The sequence below is a fragment of the Trachemys scripta genome, unplaced genomic scaffold (assembly GCF_013100865.1).
Source record: "Trachemys scripta elegans isolate TJP31775 unplaced genomic scaffold, CAS_Tse_1.0 scaffold_124, whole genome shotgun sequence".
NCBI classification, from domain to species: Eukaryota; Metazoa; Chordata; order Testudines; family Emydidae; genus Trachemys; species Trachemys scripta.
The window spans coordinates 43,284-58,116 of record NW_023260497.1 but is presented as its reverse complement, the minus strand read 5'-3'; the positions used below and the strand labels follow the sequence as shown (position 1 = coordinate 58,116).

The 14,833-nt window shown below is 52.9% G+C and overlaps 1 protein-coding gene across 1 annotated transcript in view; it reads left to right on the top strand.

The window, feature by feature from the left end:
• Positions 1 to 6,866: 6,866 nt before the first annotated feature.
• LOC117870275 (myelin regulatory factor-like) overlaps positions 6,867 to 14,833 on the top strand; it is a gene marked incomplete at its 5' end in the record, with an annotated part of 47,093 nt that continues 39,126 nt past the window's right edge. The window contains 3 exons of the mRNA XM_034757364.1: positions 6,867 to 6,991; positions 8,124 to 8,459; positions 12,177 to 12,238. Of these exons, the coding sequence (XP_034613255.1) occupies positions 6,867 to 6,991; positions 8,124 to 8,459; positions 12,177 to 12,238 (523 nt within the window). The remainder of the gene's footprint in view (positions 6,992 to 8,123; positions 8,460 to 12,176; positions 12,239 to 14,833) is intronic.

Below are 14,833 nucleotides of genomic sequence, written 5' to 3'. Positions count from 1 at the left end.
CTTTAAGCAAGGTGCTGTCTGTTCCTTCAGCTGACTTGGACTCCTGAACTTGCCAGTAGAGCCCCCTTCTGAACCCCACATGTCTCATATCCCCGGGAGAACAGAGTCACAGACGCCCCCTGAGGAACAGGGCATCGGTGCTGCCCCTGACTCCCTGGGTGTCCTGTGTCACTGGTGGGTGGAGCCACATTGGGTGCCAGTGCTGCCTTTGATCCCTGTGTGTCCCATCTCACTCGTGGGTGGGGATGAATTTGAGGGAGCGGGGTATTGGTGCTGCTCAAACACATGTATTTCTCACGTCCCTCGGGGAGGGGCTGCACATGGGACAGGCCTTTGCTGTAACAATTGGGCCCACTGGGGCTCTAGTGTGGCTGGAAGGGCCAGGGCTGCAGGTGATGAGGAAGAGGAGCTGGAGCGTAGCTGCTGGCCCCCCCGCTCCCCAGGCTTAGGCAATGTTTGGTTAGAAATCTCTCTGGTAGCTTCTTCAGACTCCTGGCCAGGCCCCTAGCCAATCCGCAGGGAGGGAAGTATAAACACAGCAGGGGGCTGCGAGCAGAGCGAGGTGCTGGGAATGTGCCGATGCTGCAGCCCAGTGCGCTGATTTCACAACCCATTGTGTGTGTTCACGGACACCCGCTGGCAATGGCATGCACGGGGCAGTCCCTGTGGTTTGATGCCACCTTGAGGGAACACAACTGTGATACCAGTAGTGAGAGCCTTGATGTTACGGGGTAGGGGCCCCTCTAAACACCACGGAGGAGTTAGTTAGAAGGCCAACCTGCATGCAGGACAGCCCCCAGCCTAGAGTCACTGCACCACCATGTTAAGGAAGCACAGTGCCCACTGCGCCAGATAAGGGGAGCTGATGCACACAACGGTGTCACAGCGACAGCCATGTATGGGTATATAGCGCTTGCTGGCCAGGGCTGCTCTGACACCCGCCTACAGAAATGCAGTCTAAAAGGGTGAGTTCAGGACTGGGAGGTTCTTCAGACCTGCTGTGCTGGCTGCTGCCTCACCACAGCTCCAGCATGGTACTCTGCCAATGACTCCCTGTGTGGCCTTGGTAAAGTCACCTGAGTGCTTTGTGCCTCAGTTCCCCCATCTGTACAGTGAGGAGAATAGCACTCAGATACCCCAAAGGGGGCTGTGGTGAGTGACTAGCTGTGCTTTACATGTGAGGCATGCTAGATGGTCTGTGCTGAGGGCCCTTGGCTTTGTAGCTGCTTTGCCATATGTACCATGCAGCCATTAAGCGCTCTCAGCAAAGGACTGAATCGCTGATGTCCAGGCATCCTCGCTCTTGGGAAGGCTCTTGTCATATGGGTTAAACGGGCATGAAAAATAATCAGACTTTTCCTTTCAAACCAAAATCTCCAATCCCATTACAAACTTTAATGAATGGATGAGCGCACGGCCTGCAAACCTGGTATTAATGTCCTGTGAACCGGGAGCTAGTCATTCTTTCCAGTTTTCAGGTGGAGAAACAGAGGCATAGAGAGTTCATGTGACTCACCCAAGTTCCCACAGGGAGACAGTGGCAGATCCAGGAATAGAAGTCAGATGTTCTGCTTCCCTGCCCCTACTCTGACTACTAGTCATGGCTGCCTCTCCTAGCTTCCCTGTCTCGTACACCCAGGAATGCCTATCGTAAGAGCCAGAGCATTGCTTGCTCCAACTTAATATGGGGAACATCTTCAAAGGCACAAATGGCAGGTGGACACCTAGCCCCTCTCTCCCTCCCCACCGCCTCTCAAATCTCCCTCTAGGATGTTGAAAGTGAATGTGTGGCCATCCCTGCGGCTGGTGATGTGGCCTAGCAATGGGTGTAACTCAGAGGCTGAGGGGATCAGAGAAACCCCCCAACATTCAGATCCAAGAGGGGTCTGAAAATCCTGAGCTCTTCCTTGTGCCTTTCCAGCACTTCTGCTCTGGGAAGCAGATTGGGCAGAGATGGTGAAAACCAAACCTGCTGGGATGTGGGGAAGGAAATTGAAAAATGCTTTGGAAGCTGCAGGAAGGTTTGTTCAGGGGCCGGCTCTGGGTTTGGACAGAGGGTTGGGTCAGTTTTTACTCTACCCAAACTGGTTCTCTGCTCCTCGGTTTCCACAGCTCTGTGATATGACCTCAAGTGGCCAAAGGCCATGTTCTGCTCTCAGATACAGCAGAGCAATCTCCGCTGATGCAGAGTAACCAAGAGTGGAATTCGGCCCGAGCTGGCATGTGGCAGCATTGCCCTGGGGAAGCCTACAGACCTGTTGGCTGGCTTGGCGTCATCTCTTTGCAACTCCCGCCCCTCGTTCCTGCCTCTTAAGAGCTTCTTTGCTTGCACTCACTTATTCCCCTCGCTGAAGTTCAGCAGCCCATTAAAATGGTTGACCTTGTCATCCTCTCCAGGTTCTCACATCTGGTTCTCGTTAAGGGATCCCAGGATGTAGCTCTCTGTCAGTTGCTCTCCCTACCTCCCACCCCTTTTGTGACCCAGGGAGGATTATGGGTGATTAGAAGACAGGCAGCAGAGCAAGTATAGACGGGGGAGGGATTGTTATAAATAGAAATACCATAAACTTATCAGCCTATCACTCGAGGTGAATTCTGGTTTTAATCTCTAAGACCCGTAAATACAGTGACTGGAAGGGGAAGGGCGCAGTTAACCCTTTCAGATAGCTGCAAAACACTGCAGTCCTCAGGCACGCATTGCACACAGGAAACGGGGAGCTGAGCAAATGTGAGGTTTCCCGGATCCCTTCCGAGCGAGATGTGCTGAGCACAGGAGCATGCCGCAGGGTGGGGTGGCACAAGCAGGAGTTCGTGGCTTGCTGATCGGGTGCCTGGGAGTCTAGTGGGACAAGAGCAGAGATGAGCCACAAACGAAAAACACAAAGGAGGTGGGCGGGGTGCTGCTGGCTCTGTTCAGAGGCTGATTGAGTTGGGAAGTCTGGGGAAGGCAGAGAAAACCAGTCCAAACAGTGGGATTCCTGACATTCTCCCACGTACGCCTCTGCTTTCCCAGCTCCTGACTCCTTTGGTGAGGAACGGATGCCATCCTGTCCTTCCCAAACAAGCTTTACCTGCGTGGCTCCCCACGCTTTCCCTCAGCCCCTTGGGAGGGAACTGGCGGGAGAGAGACTCCAAAGGAGCCTCCAGGGGTATTCCGGAGCATGGAGGGAGGCTTTGGGAAGGGTTATGGAGTAAAGGGAAGCAGGACCAATGATTATGGAGGGAAAGGTGATTCTGGGGACAGAGCATGACCCACCTTAACATGGTGAGGGCTAGGGAGCCTCTTGACGTGTTTTTGCAGCAGGGGCCAGGCGTGACTGCAAAGGGTTATGGAAGGGTGGGCATCCCAGAAGGTTTTGGAACTGGAAGGCTCTTGAAATGGCTCTGGGATGAGTTAAATTCTGCTTTTAGTTACAATGCGTGGCACAAAGCAACTCCGCTGAGGTCAACAGAGTTACTGTGGCTTCACTGCACAGGGACCGAAGGCAGAATTTGGCTCACTGAGTTTTGGAGACTCTGGGAGAGGCTGTAGGTCTTGTGATACAGCCTGTGGAGTAGTGGACGGTGGGGGACTCTGGAGTGGGTGATAGACCGTGGCATGCTTTCGGCAGGGCTCTGGATGGCGGGGGACTCTGGAGTGGGTGATAGACCGTGGCATGCTTTCGGCAGGGCTCTGGATGGCGGGGGACTCTGGAGTGGGTTATGGAGCCTGGATGCATTAGGCAGAGTTATGGATGGTGGTGGGTGCTGTCTGTTCGAGTTAGCACTTTTCTTTTGAGCAAAGGAAATATGAGCTCATTGGCTGCTGGTCACTGCTGCCCTCTGTTCCATCTCCCTTTGATTGGGACTTCGAGATGAGTTCTGTTTCCTGTGGAGCCTTTGGGGTGTTCAGCTTCATTGGTCCATTTTCTGTGGCTTCCTACTCCCTGTTAATCCCCCGTTGCAAGGGGAGGAGGGGCATTGTTAATGTCGTTAGGAGCTCGTGACTCTAAAGAGAGGTATTAGCTTTTGATTAATCACCTAAGCTGGCTTTTGGTAACAGTCCCTACTGAACAGAAGTTTTCAGGCAATGAGATGCTCTTAAGAGCTCGTGCTCAGCTGCAGACATTCCAGAGATATTTTCTGCCCCACAGAGACAAACGGGTGCTCAGAGGACCAGAAGAAGGGTTGAAGACTCAGGGGAAGAGATTCTTAGTGGTGACCAGGACAGATCAGAAACAGGGGGAGATGGGGACTGGCAAAGAACTGGGACAGCAGTCAGCCAGGGACAGGGAATGTCACCGCATGGAGCCCGGCTACTCTCAGTCCCTTTGCAGAACGCTCAAGGGCCTCCAGCCTCTTGTTGAGAAAAGTCCTTCATTGGATTTATTTTAAGTAGGTAAAGAACTGCCCCTCCCACCCTGCAGCCGGTCCCCCCCATTGTGGCTGTTATCAATTCTGTTGTAGCTCCAGAGCAGTTCAGCTGACGCACCTTCCGCGCCAGGGTGCTTATCGCACCCTTTGCTTGGGTCTCAATTGAATTTTCGCGAAGGTGACCTTTCAGGCAAGGTGGCTAGGAGGGTGTGAGCTGAGAGAGCAGCCAGGCTGGGGAGGTTAGTCTGTGGAATGGCCACAGTCTATCCCCGAGGGATGTATGTGAGCCCGTGTCCACCAGGAATTCTGTCCATCCATGCAGAGCTTGTTAGAGCTTTGACCCTGGGACGGGGTCTTCTGAAACCAGCAACCTGGAGAGCTCTCCTCAGGGAAGCTTGGTAGCCTGTGGGAGAGGAGAGGGACTAGTGCACTGGCTCTTCTCTTCTGGAGATCTGGATTCAAATGCTGGATCGTGTGGCAAGTGACCTGGGCTCTCTGAGTGGTTCCCTGGTGGGCATATGTCCACATCAGCCCATGATGTAGCATGACTGAAAGTCTTTACCCAAGAGAGAACTGGCACTGGAATAGTAGGGGAGCTGAGAGTCATGGCTTGAGAACATTAGCAAACCTTGGCTGGGCAGGGCTGGAATAGCTGGGGCGTGCCAGGTCAGGACTGAGGAGCATTAGCAAGCACTGGGGGGCAGGGGTGCTGCTGGACAGGCCCAGAGCTGTGTCGGGGAGCACTCAGGAGGAGAGCATCGAGGAGGGGGGAGGGTTGCTGCTTCTCCACCTGACCCACAGCAGCACAGCAGCTAGGGGAAGCATTCCAGCCCCTGCCTGCGCTGATCCTGGTCCAGCCGACGCTGTCAGTCCGAAGGGCACCTGAGCCAGGAAACGTTCCAACCTGCATGATGCCCGTATCTAAGCAAGCTTCTCTGACGAGGAGGCAGATCCTCAGGCCATGGCTGGGGAGCCAGCCCGACGTTCCTGCACCCTACGGTCCTTCTCTCTGGGACCGTACTGTGGAAGTGTCTGTGCGTCTCGGCACCCCAAGTTGCACACTTGTCCTGCCTGTTGCTTTTCTGTGGGATCCCGGCCTGGACACTGGAGGGGCTGGGGACTCCAGGCTCTATTGAGGTGTGTGTTAAGCTGGATGCTTTCTTTCGTAGCAGCGAGCCACCCTTCCCCGTGACCTGCTGTTGAGGTGTGTGGTACACAAAGGGTTAGGTGTTTTACAATGGAATCCCGACCCAGGCTTTTCTCTCCGGCCTGGGTTACCAAGGAAAAGATTCCCCCACCCCCGTTCGCTTGGCAAAATTCCTAGCTGGATTTATTTCTGCCGATTTGCTTGTCTTGGTATGAAAGGGATTTTCACAGGGGAAAGATCTGATTGGCTGGACGCTGGCTGAAGCCCCTCTTTTTCACGTTTGCGGTTCATTGGCTAACCTTTCCCCACAGTGTGGCTTGGAGGGGGTGGTGGTCCTTTGATGGTATGTGTGTGTGTGTGCGCGTCTGCTGGGCAAGTGACACATCGCCTCTGGCTGAAGGGATCGGGCCGTTGTGGAAGGGCCGTCTTTGTTAGCCAAGCTCTGGGAACGGGGCTGGGGCTGCTCTTCCCCTTTCTTGGCAGTGTCTTTGGCACTTGGGGTTGGCATAGGCCCCAGCAGGCTGCACACTCCTACTCCAGCGAGGCAGATAAAGAAAGCACTTTCTCTTGACGAACCCCAGCCTGGCTTCCACAGCACGGGAGGAGGAGGAGGAGGGACCTGTAGGAGAAAGGGGAAGAAAGTCTAGTGCTGCCCTCGCAGGAGTGGGAGGCGGGTGCATGAGGGGAGCTGAGATCTGTTCCAAAGCTGGCAGCAGCATGAGCGATTTAAGCATGTTCTGCGAAACCAAGGCAAGGGTCCATGGGGAGGGAATGAAACCAGACTCCCGAATCCACCCACAGAGCCCACACAGCGCGGCCCTGCTGCTCGGCACTAGCCATGGGCTCCTGAGGCCTCAGGCCTAGCCACGGGCTCCTGCAGCCCACACCAAGCAGCTTTTCCGCCAGGGCAGGTGGCCCAATCAAAGCCAGTGGCTCCTGCAGCTCACACTAACAAGGCCTATGCTACTGCCAGGCGCTGTCATCCACATTTCTCAGGAGGCTCTGTGCAGAGGAGTCCAACAGCCCAAGCAACCAGGCCCAGCCCAGCAGGGCTCTGCAGTCGGCACAATTTACCATCGAGTACTCCCTGTGTCCCGCAGACTTTCTAATAACTCTGCCTTGTCAGCACTCGCACTGTTGCCCCCATGGCGTCCGCGTTCCCAGCTCTTGGGTTGGCAGGGGTGCGGGTGGACACTGAGGTGGTCTCTCTAAAAGAGCATGATCTGATTGCGCAAGGATCAGTGGGTCTGGCCCTCAGCTCAGTCCCTTTATCCTCTTGCGCTGGAGGGCCCTGGGGCGGTAGGAGGAGCTGTAAGTGGCTCTCTGATCTCTCAGGAAAGGGAGCCTGACTTGTCTGGTTTTCTAATGGCTCTCGCCCCTTCCATTCCTTCTCTTTTCTGCAGGCCACGACATTAATGGAGCTCTGGAACCTTCCAACATCGACACCAGCATTCTGGAAGAGTACATCAGCAAGGAAGACTCACCAGATATGTAAGTCCCTGCCTCGTGTGTGGCCCGGTGGTGGGGGGCTGCCAGCGGGGGCAGAGCTAGTGACCATTTTCCCAGGGAGAAGTTGAATTTTCTCCTTTCCAGGGGTGCAATGCCTTGTTTGTAAATAGCTTCCCTGCCCCCTTTTACCCCTGCTCTCTGCCTCTGTCAGATCTCCCATCTGTCGCTCTGTGCTACCATCGTCATTTTCAATCCCTCCTCTGTTCTCCAAACCCCTTTCTAGTTTCCTTCCTCCCAGGTAGGATCAGTAAAGAATCCTTTAATTCCCGTCCTTGGCGCACCCCCTGCTACCTTTGGACAGGACTAAAAATGGCACAGAGGAACATCAAATGAATGCATTTTGGCCCACGCTCCTCTGTGCTGCTAGGAATAGCTACTAGGGCATAATGCTGGGAGCGAAATGCACTGGCATTCTGGGGAGAGAGATCCCCAGGAATGAGTGTGTGCGGAAGGGAAATGTCTCCCTGGGACCAGCAGTGGACCTGGCTCTCCACACCACGCTGGGGTGCACTGACTTCACCGGGGAGAAAATGGGCACTCACCACAGGCGGGAGGCTGTAGTCCCTGTTGGTGCTGGCACTGGGGCACTGACCTGTTGGGATGGGAGGTACTGTCCTGTTCCCAGCAGGTGTTTGTTACACTGGGCTGAGTGGAGCTTCTCAGCACATCTGGCAAAGTAAGCAGGGTTGGGTTTGGTCAGTCTTTGCCTGGGAGCCCTCAGAGGAAGACCTGAGTGGTGTAATGGGGCCTGAATCAATGCCACAGCATGGGGCAAACGGGAAGTGAGCTGCTGGAGTGGCCACTTTCCCCAGAAGTCGAAGAACTGAGGTAATGGGCAGTTCTAGCCTTTAAAGATCCATGAGCAACATTAGGTTAGTATTCTCTGTCCTGGGAGATTACATTCCACCTCCCTCCATTCCCCCACCAGTAGCAGCTAGATACTCACCCTCCTTCCGCTCCCCGCCTGAGCCCCGGGGTGCAGTTTTGCTGGTGCTGTCGGGTTGCGGTGCCTCCTTCCCAGTGGTGGGTGTGTGGGTGGGGGCAGAAGGGCTGCGTGGCCGGCGAAAGGTGCAATACGTGTATACTGCTGAGGTTCTCAACTTCTCTCCCACAGCTGCTTCCCGGACATCCCTGCCTCAGCCAGCTACGCACATACCCAGCCTTCCGGCTCTGCCTCTGTCAGCGCTCCTGTTGCCAGCTCCATCTCCAGCGTCGCTCATGTGACCAACCCAGCTTCCAGTGGTGCCCTCCATCTCTGTCCCCCAGGCAGCCAAGGCCCGGTCCGTCATGGTCCTCTTTTGGCCAACCCCTGTGGACCCAGCTACAGTGCTCACCTCAACTGCAATAACAACAATGGCATGGTGGTGCCCAAGGGGTACCTCAGCGGCCACTGCCTGAATAACGTGGTCCCTCCAATCAAATCGGAGCCCAAGGCCTCCTATGCACCTGGGTAAGTGTGGCTGAAGCAGGGAGGAGGAGTAAAAAGAGTTTCTTTACCTGGAGGTGATTATACATTAGGAACTCTGAGGCCTGCTGTGTTTGTCCCACAAACCTTCGGGTGCCTAAACATTGATTCAGGTGCTTAGTTATTGGTGCTGGAGTTTGAGAGCGTTGGCTGTGGCCTTCGTGCCAGTGACGTGCACTGAGCTAGGTGGAATAGTAACGTCCCATATGAGAGCAGATGGCATTAAAGCCAGGGCCGGCGGGGGCCAAAGAGATTCATGGAACACAGAGCAGAAGGCTCTGTGAGTGAATGATGGGAAAATCTTTTAGTATCTCAGGCAGGAACAGAGGCATATTTGGAATCCATTCCAGATTGAGAAAATCCTCATTCCAGGATCTCCCTGGGGCTATCCCAGGTGAAAGGTGGTAGCTAACTCAGACAAAAAGATATGGAGTCTGGTGTCCCAAATACCTTGGGCTGGTATTTGATATCTCTCACTCTGTGTAGGAAGGAGATAGACCCTGGGCTGAATTTGCACCCACTTGCAGTGTACTCTAGGCTCACCCCCTGCAAAGAGTGGGAGGACTGAGTTTCTGTATCTCTGGTGGACTGAACATGTAGCCCCAGGAGGAGAAAGTGCACCCAGGGAGATGCTGCGATTCCTGCTTTCTGGGCAGGTGTCTACCTCAGTGGGCAGAGATGGGCCTGCCATGGCAGGTTGGGATCAGAGGGAAGCATGGCAATGCCAGGCCAGCGATTGCTCTGCTGGGTGAGCAGGAGTGCGCAGCCGTTGGTAGAGAGAGGACTGCTGTGCCATGCTGGGCGGGAATGGGGCCGAGGCTGTCTTGGTGGGCAGGGTGGGGATTGCCCCAGAGAGTGAGACATAGATGGAGACAATTCCCACCGTGGGTAGAATGTGCCATAGCTCCCAGAGGTGAGAGAAATAGCTCCCCACACATGCTAGTTCATACATTTCATTCCTGGTAGCTGTTAGTCCCTAGCCCCTGCTGGGAGGAGCACCCCAGCTTCTCCCTTCCCCTGACTCTTTCAAGGGTGCTGCTGGGGAGATCCTTTCCTCACCGCTGGCAGAGGAAGACTCCAGAGGAGTCAGTCAGACGGCGATGGAAATCAATAGTGCCACATCCCTCTCTCAGCGTGGCCACCCAGCAGTCTGGCATCACCCCCCCACACACACATGACCTGCGCCAGTGCCTGACCCATCCTGAAGTCTCCCATCTCTCCACTTAGCACCTCTGTCTCATGTGGCGCATAGCCTCGCTGTGTTACATTTGCAGCCATCTCCTTCCTCTTTGGAATTGGTGGGTGTTGGGTGCGGAGGCCCAGGCCAGGATGGAGTCCAGGTTTTGTGCATGTCTGTGAATCTCCTGTTCTCCTCTGCCTCGCGCCATCTAGTGATGCCAATAAGGAGAACATCATCATGATTCCAGGAGTTGGGAAGGCTCTGAATTCACGGGGCCAAATTCAACCTTGATGTAATTCCACTGAGGCCATTGGGTTGGATTTGGCCCATTGGAGGGACTTGGAAAGATTCTCATGAATGAGGCGGGGTAGAGAAAATCACTGATTGTGTCCATTGCCGTTGGATTCCCAGTCTGGGGGAGGACACGGAGTTTTCCCATGAGGCAAACAGCTGGACAGGGGCCATTCCTAGGGGCTCTCAGTCATGTTAGAGTCCATCCTGCAGGAGGCTTCCAGTTGTTTAGTCTAGTAAGGACCCGTTCTGTCCTTGCCCTTGGCTGAGATGGCCAACCAGGCTCATAGAGCCAACGGTGGCCATGGCTTGTGCGATGGGGATACCTGCCCGCCAGGGGCTGGGACTCCAGCCCATTGAATGGCAGTTGGAGGGTGACGACTTTGGGTCCCTAATAACCTCGGCTTTGGTCACACTGGAGGCTTGAGAGTCTTTCTCCCAGTCCCCGAGTTGGGGCCCCAGTGGAGTCAGTGTCCTAGAGGTGAAGGGCTCCGTACCCTACCCAGTCCCCTGGCCTTGGGGGGATCGTTGTGACAAAAGGCACAAGAAAGTAGCTGAATTGGGTCCTGAGATGACTTTGCAACAACTCTGGTTTGGTTTCCGTTATCTCATTGCAATATTCTTGCCCTTCCCCCCACCCAAAGGCACTTTAAGCTTGGTCTGGACGTAGCTGCGTCCATCACGGGTGTGAAAAATCCACACCCTGGAGCATTGGAGCTATGCCGACCTAACCCTCGGCGTGGATGCAGGGAAGAATTCTTCTGTTGAGGTGGCGACCGTAGTTCCGGGAGGTGGTGTTCCTATAGTGACAGAAAAATCCCTTCCATCACTACACTACGGGGTTATGCTGGTGTTAGTCCCTGTAGTGTCAACATATCCTGAGCCCGCTCATGTCTGCTCCCCGCACCCCAAGCCTGCATATTGGCACCTGGGCCGTTAAGATCAGCTGGGACTCTGGAGCTAGATTTGTTTATCCAGGGGCAGGACGTTCTCTGGAACTTACTCCTGATGGAGACCAAGTCTTTTGACCTGTCGGGCATGCAACATGGCATGTCTATTTTCCCAGGCTGTCTCTGAGGGTAACTGGGGAGGAGCCGTTTAGCTTTTCATGAAGAGCTGGGAGTCCTGGAAAGCTAAAGTTGGATCAAACTGGATTTTTCGCAGTGTGGTTTTTAAATGACTGACGTGTCCGTGTGCAGGGAGCCTGCGTTTAGCCTCATGGTACAAGGCAAAATAAATAGAGGATAACTTAACAGATCACTCCCCTGCTGCCCAACTGCCCCATAGAACACAGGAAGTTCCTTGTCAATCCTTTTATCCCCGGACATGGTGCGTTTGGTGAGGCCAATAGAGTTTCCTATTCATATTTGGTTCCCTTTTGCAGAGTTAGGGCCAGATTCTGCTCTTGGTGCTGCTGGTGTAAATCCAGAGGAACTCCATTGACCTCTGTGGGTGCTGCTCCGGATTTCCCCAGGTGTGAGTGAAAGCTGAATCTGGCCCTCAGCCTCACAGCCTTCGCTTTCATGCATCAGATCCCGGAACAGAGCCAGGCTCCCCTATTTATTCAGGGTGAAACCAATGATCTTTTTCTGGGGAACAGATACATTTCTGTTTGGCTTCTTTTAACTGGCCATGAGCTGCAAAGAGAAGACTCTGATTAGCAGGTGAACAAAATGGCTGTGAAATGAAATGCCTATACATACAATCAAAGGAGGTACTGTGCAGGGGTGCTGACAGCTGCTGCAGTGCCAGCCTCTTCCAGCAGGAGGCACTGTAGCAAATGTTCTCAGGCCCTGGCTGTCGGGGAGTTCTGGGCCCAGCGAGAGATGCAGCAGGGAATGGTGCAGAGGCTCTGGCTATGCAAGGCTTTCAGCTACTCCAGTCCCAGCCTGAGGCGATGTAGGTAATGGTGTGTGGAGGGGCTAGCTGGGAGCTTTGGCTGTAGGGAGCCGGGGCAGAAGAGCTGACTGCAGGGCAGCTCACGGCTATTTCAGTCCCAGTTTCTGCTGGTAGTAGGGAGTGCTGTAAGGATGGGGCAGGAGAGCTGGGTGTGGGCTCTGGTGCCAGCCTCTGCCAGCAGGAGTGTCTGTGGGCAGTGGGGTTATCCGTGGTGCCGTTTGAATGGGTTTTATCCTGGAGTGTGGAAGTCACAGTGAGCAAACTGAAAGGCTTGGTTTTGCTGGAAGCTGGTTTGCAGTGACCTTCTCTTCTCTTTCTCCATTGCTCTCCAGCACTTTACCCGACTCTCCCCCGGACTCTGGATCAGAAGCCTACTCCCCCCAGCAGGTGAATGGTAAGTGCTTAAAAAAAAAAAAAAAAAAAGCCCAAACCTCCCAGCCTCCCCCCTCTTTGTTTTACGAAAGTGGTTGGCTCTGAAATCTTTATCAGACGGGAAAAACAGACGGCTGCAATACGTGGAGAGATTATCAGTTAGTAAATATTCCTAGACTTTCACCTATTGTTCTCCGGCTAGTCTTTGAAAGGGGGGGAGTGAGAGGGAATGGGAGAGGGGGAGGAAGTGCGGATCCACACACACACAGCGCGGAAGAGAGAGCCTCGTACCCAGGCAGGGTGTGAAATGGAGTCTGCGAGCCTCCGATTGCTGGTGTCCATGGTGGGGGTGTAAAACAGAGCAAGGGTGCGCGCGCCTCCTGGAAATGAAGCCCAACTTGTGGAAACCCTAATGAACTCGCTCTTTAGTGGTAAGTTCTTGCTGAGCCTTTTCCTGCCGTCCAAGGAGCCCCTCTGGTCCAAGGGGGGCACCTCTCTGCTTCCCTTCTGCATAGGGCGGGGGGAACTCGGGGCCCCTCCCAGAGATGATTGTTTTCCCCCGGAAGGCGGGGTCAGGGCCATTCTGCCCCACTTGGCTTGGTGTGGGCTGAGGGAAGTGGGTGGATGTTGTTTGGTCCCAATGGCGACGCTCCCCATGCCTTGATGGCAGCACTGGCTGGGTGGGTGAGATGGTGGGAGGGGAAGGGAGCATGCCAGCTTCCCCGCCTCCCCACAGTTTTGCACTCTTTTTCCAGGCTCCAACCCAGTCCATGCTGGGAACGGCTCCTTCTCTTTTCTCTATGGAAGAGGTCAAGAGTTCTGTTTATCTTACTAAAAAAATCCGTGGAATTCCTCCTGGCCCTTCCTTAAATATAACAAAGAGGCCGGGCTACTCACCGCAGGGAGGGCAGATTTCCCTCACTGCCAGAGCAGCAGCACCTTCGCCTCAAGAGAACATAAGAAGAGGCGGCTACGGAGAACCCGTCTCGATAGGCTCACTTTTCGTAAGAGAGGAATCAAACCCTTCAACCTCGTTCTGCCCTGGATTTGGCAGAGGTTGGGTCCTCAGTGAGACTGTGGGGGCTGGTTTTGGTGCATGTTTCAGTAATTGACTTGGCCTCTTTCCCTGCTACAGGGTTAGAAGCATCTGAAAAACAGAGAGAACTGTTCCCTTGAGATGCAGAAGATAACATAAGGGCTGCCATACTGAATCACGCCAGGTTCCATCTTCCCCAGTGTCCTGTCTCTGACTGTGGCCCATACCAGAGCTTCACGGGGATACAGAACAGGGTAGTGATCCACCCCTGTCTTACACTCCCGGCTTCTGTTAGTCAGAGGCTTAGGGTTGCCTTGAGCATGGGGTTGTATCTCTCACTATTTTGGCTAATAGCCATTGGTGGTCTTATCCTCCATGAATTTATGTAGGTTTTTTTTGAACCAGTTATACTTTTGGCTATCACAACATCCACTGGCAACAAATTCCACAGGCTTGTTGTGGGTCATGTGGAAAAAGTACTTCCTCTTGTTTGCGTTAAACCTGCTGCCTGTTAATTTCATTGGGTGACCCCTAGTTTTTGTATTGTGTGAAAGAGTAAATAACACTTCTCTCTTCATTTTTTCCACACCATTCATGATTTTACAGACCTCTATTGTATCCCCCTCAGTCATCTCTTTTCTAAGATGAACAGCCCTAATTCTTTTTAGTCTCTCTTCATATGGAAGCTGTTCCATACCCTTGATAATCTTTGTTGACCTTTTCAGAACCTTTTCCAGAACCAGAACTGGACACAGTATTTAAGGTGTGGACACACTATGGATTTATATCATGATATTTTCTTTTTTATTTTCTATCCCTTTCCTAATGGTTCCTAACATATTGTTAGGGTTTTTTCACTACTGTTATTAATGAGCAGAAGTTTTCAGAGAAATATCCATGGTGACTCCAAGATCTTTTTCTTGGGTGGTAACAACTAATTTAGAATCCATCACTGTATATTTATAGTTGGGATTATGTTTTTCCAGTGTGCATTATTTTGCACTTATCAACACTGAATTTCATTGGCCATTTTATTCCCCAGTCACCCAGTTTTGTGAGATCCCTTTGTAACTCTTTTTAGTCAGAAACCCTTTTAGTCAGAAACTCCAAAAAAAAAAAAAAAAAACCCACCTCTTTTTGGACTTAACTATCTTGAATAATTTTGTGTTGTCTACATACTTTGCCACTTCACTGTTCACATCCCTTTCCAGATCTTAATGAATATGTTGAACAGCACGATCCTCAGTACAGATCCTTGGGAGACCCTGCTGTTCACCTCTCTTCATTGTGAAAACGGACTATTCCTATCCTTTGTTTCCTATCTTTCAACCAGTTACTGATCCATAAAAGGACTTTCCCTCTTATCCCCTGGCTGCTTAGTTTCCTTAAGAGCCTTTGGTGAGGAACCTTGTCAAGAGCTTTCTGAAAATCCAAGTACACTATATCCACTGGATCTCCTTTCTCCATGTGTTTATTTACACCCTCAAAGGATTCTAATAGATTGGTGAGGCATGATTTCCCTTTACAAAATTTGTGTTGACTTTTCCCCAACATGTTCTATTCACCTGTGTGTTTGATAAT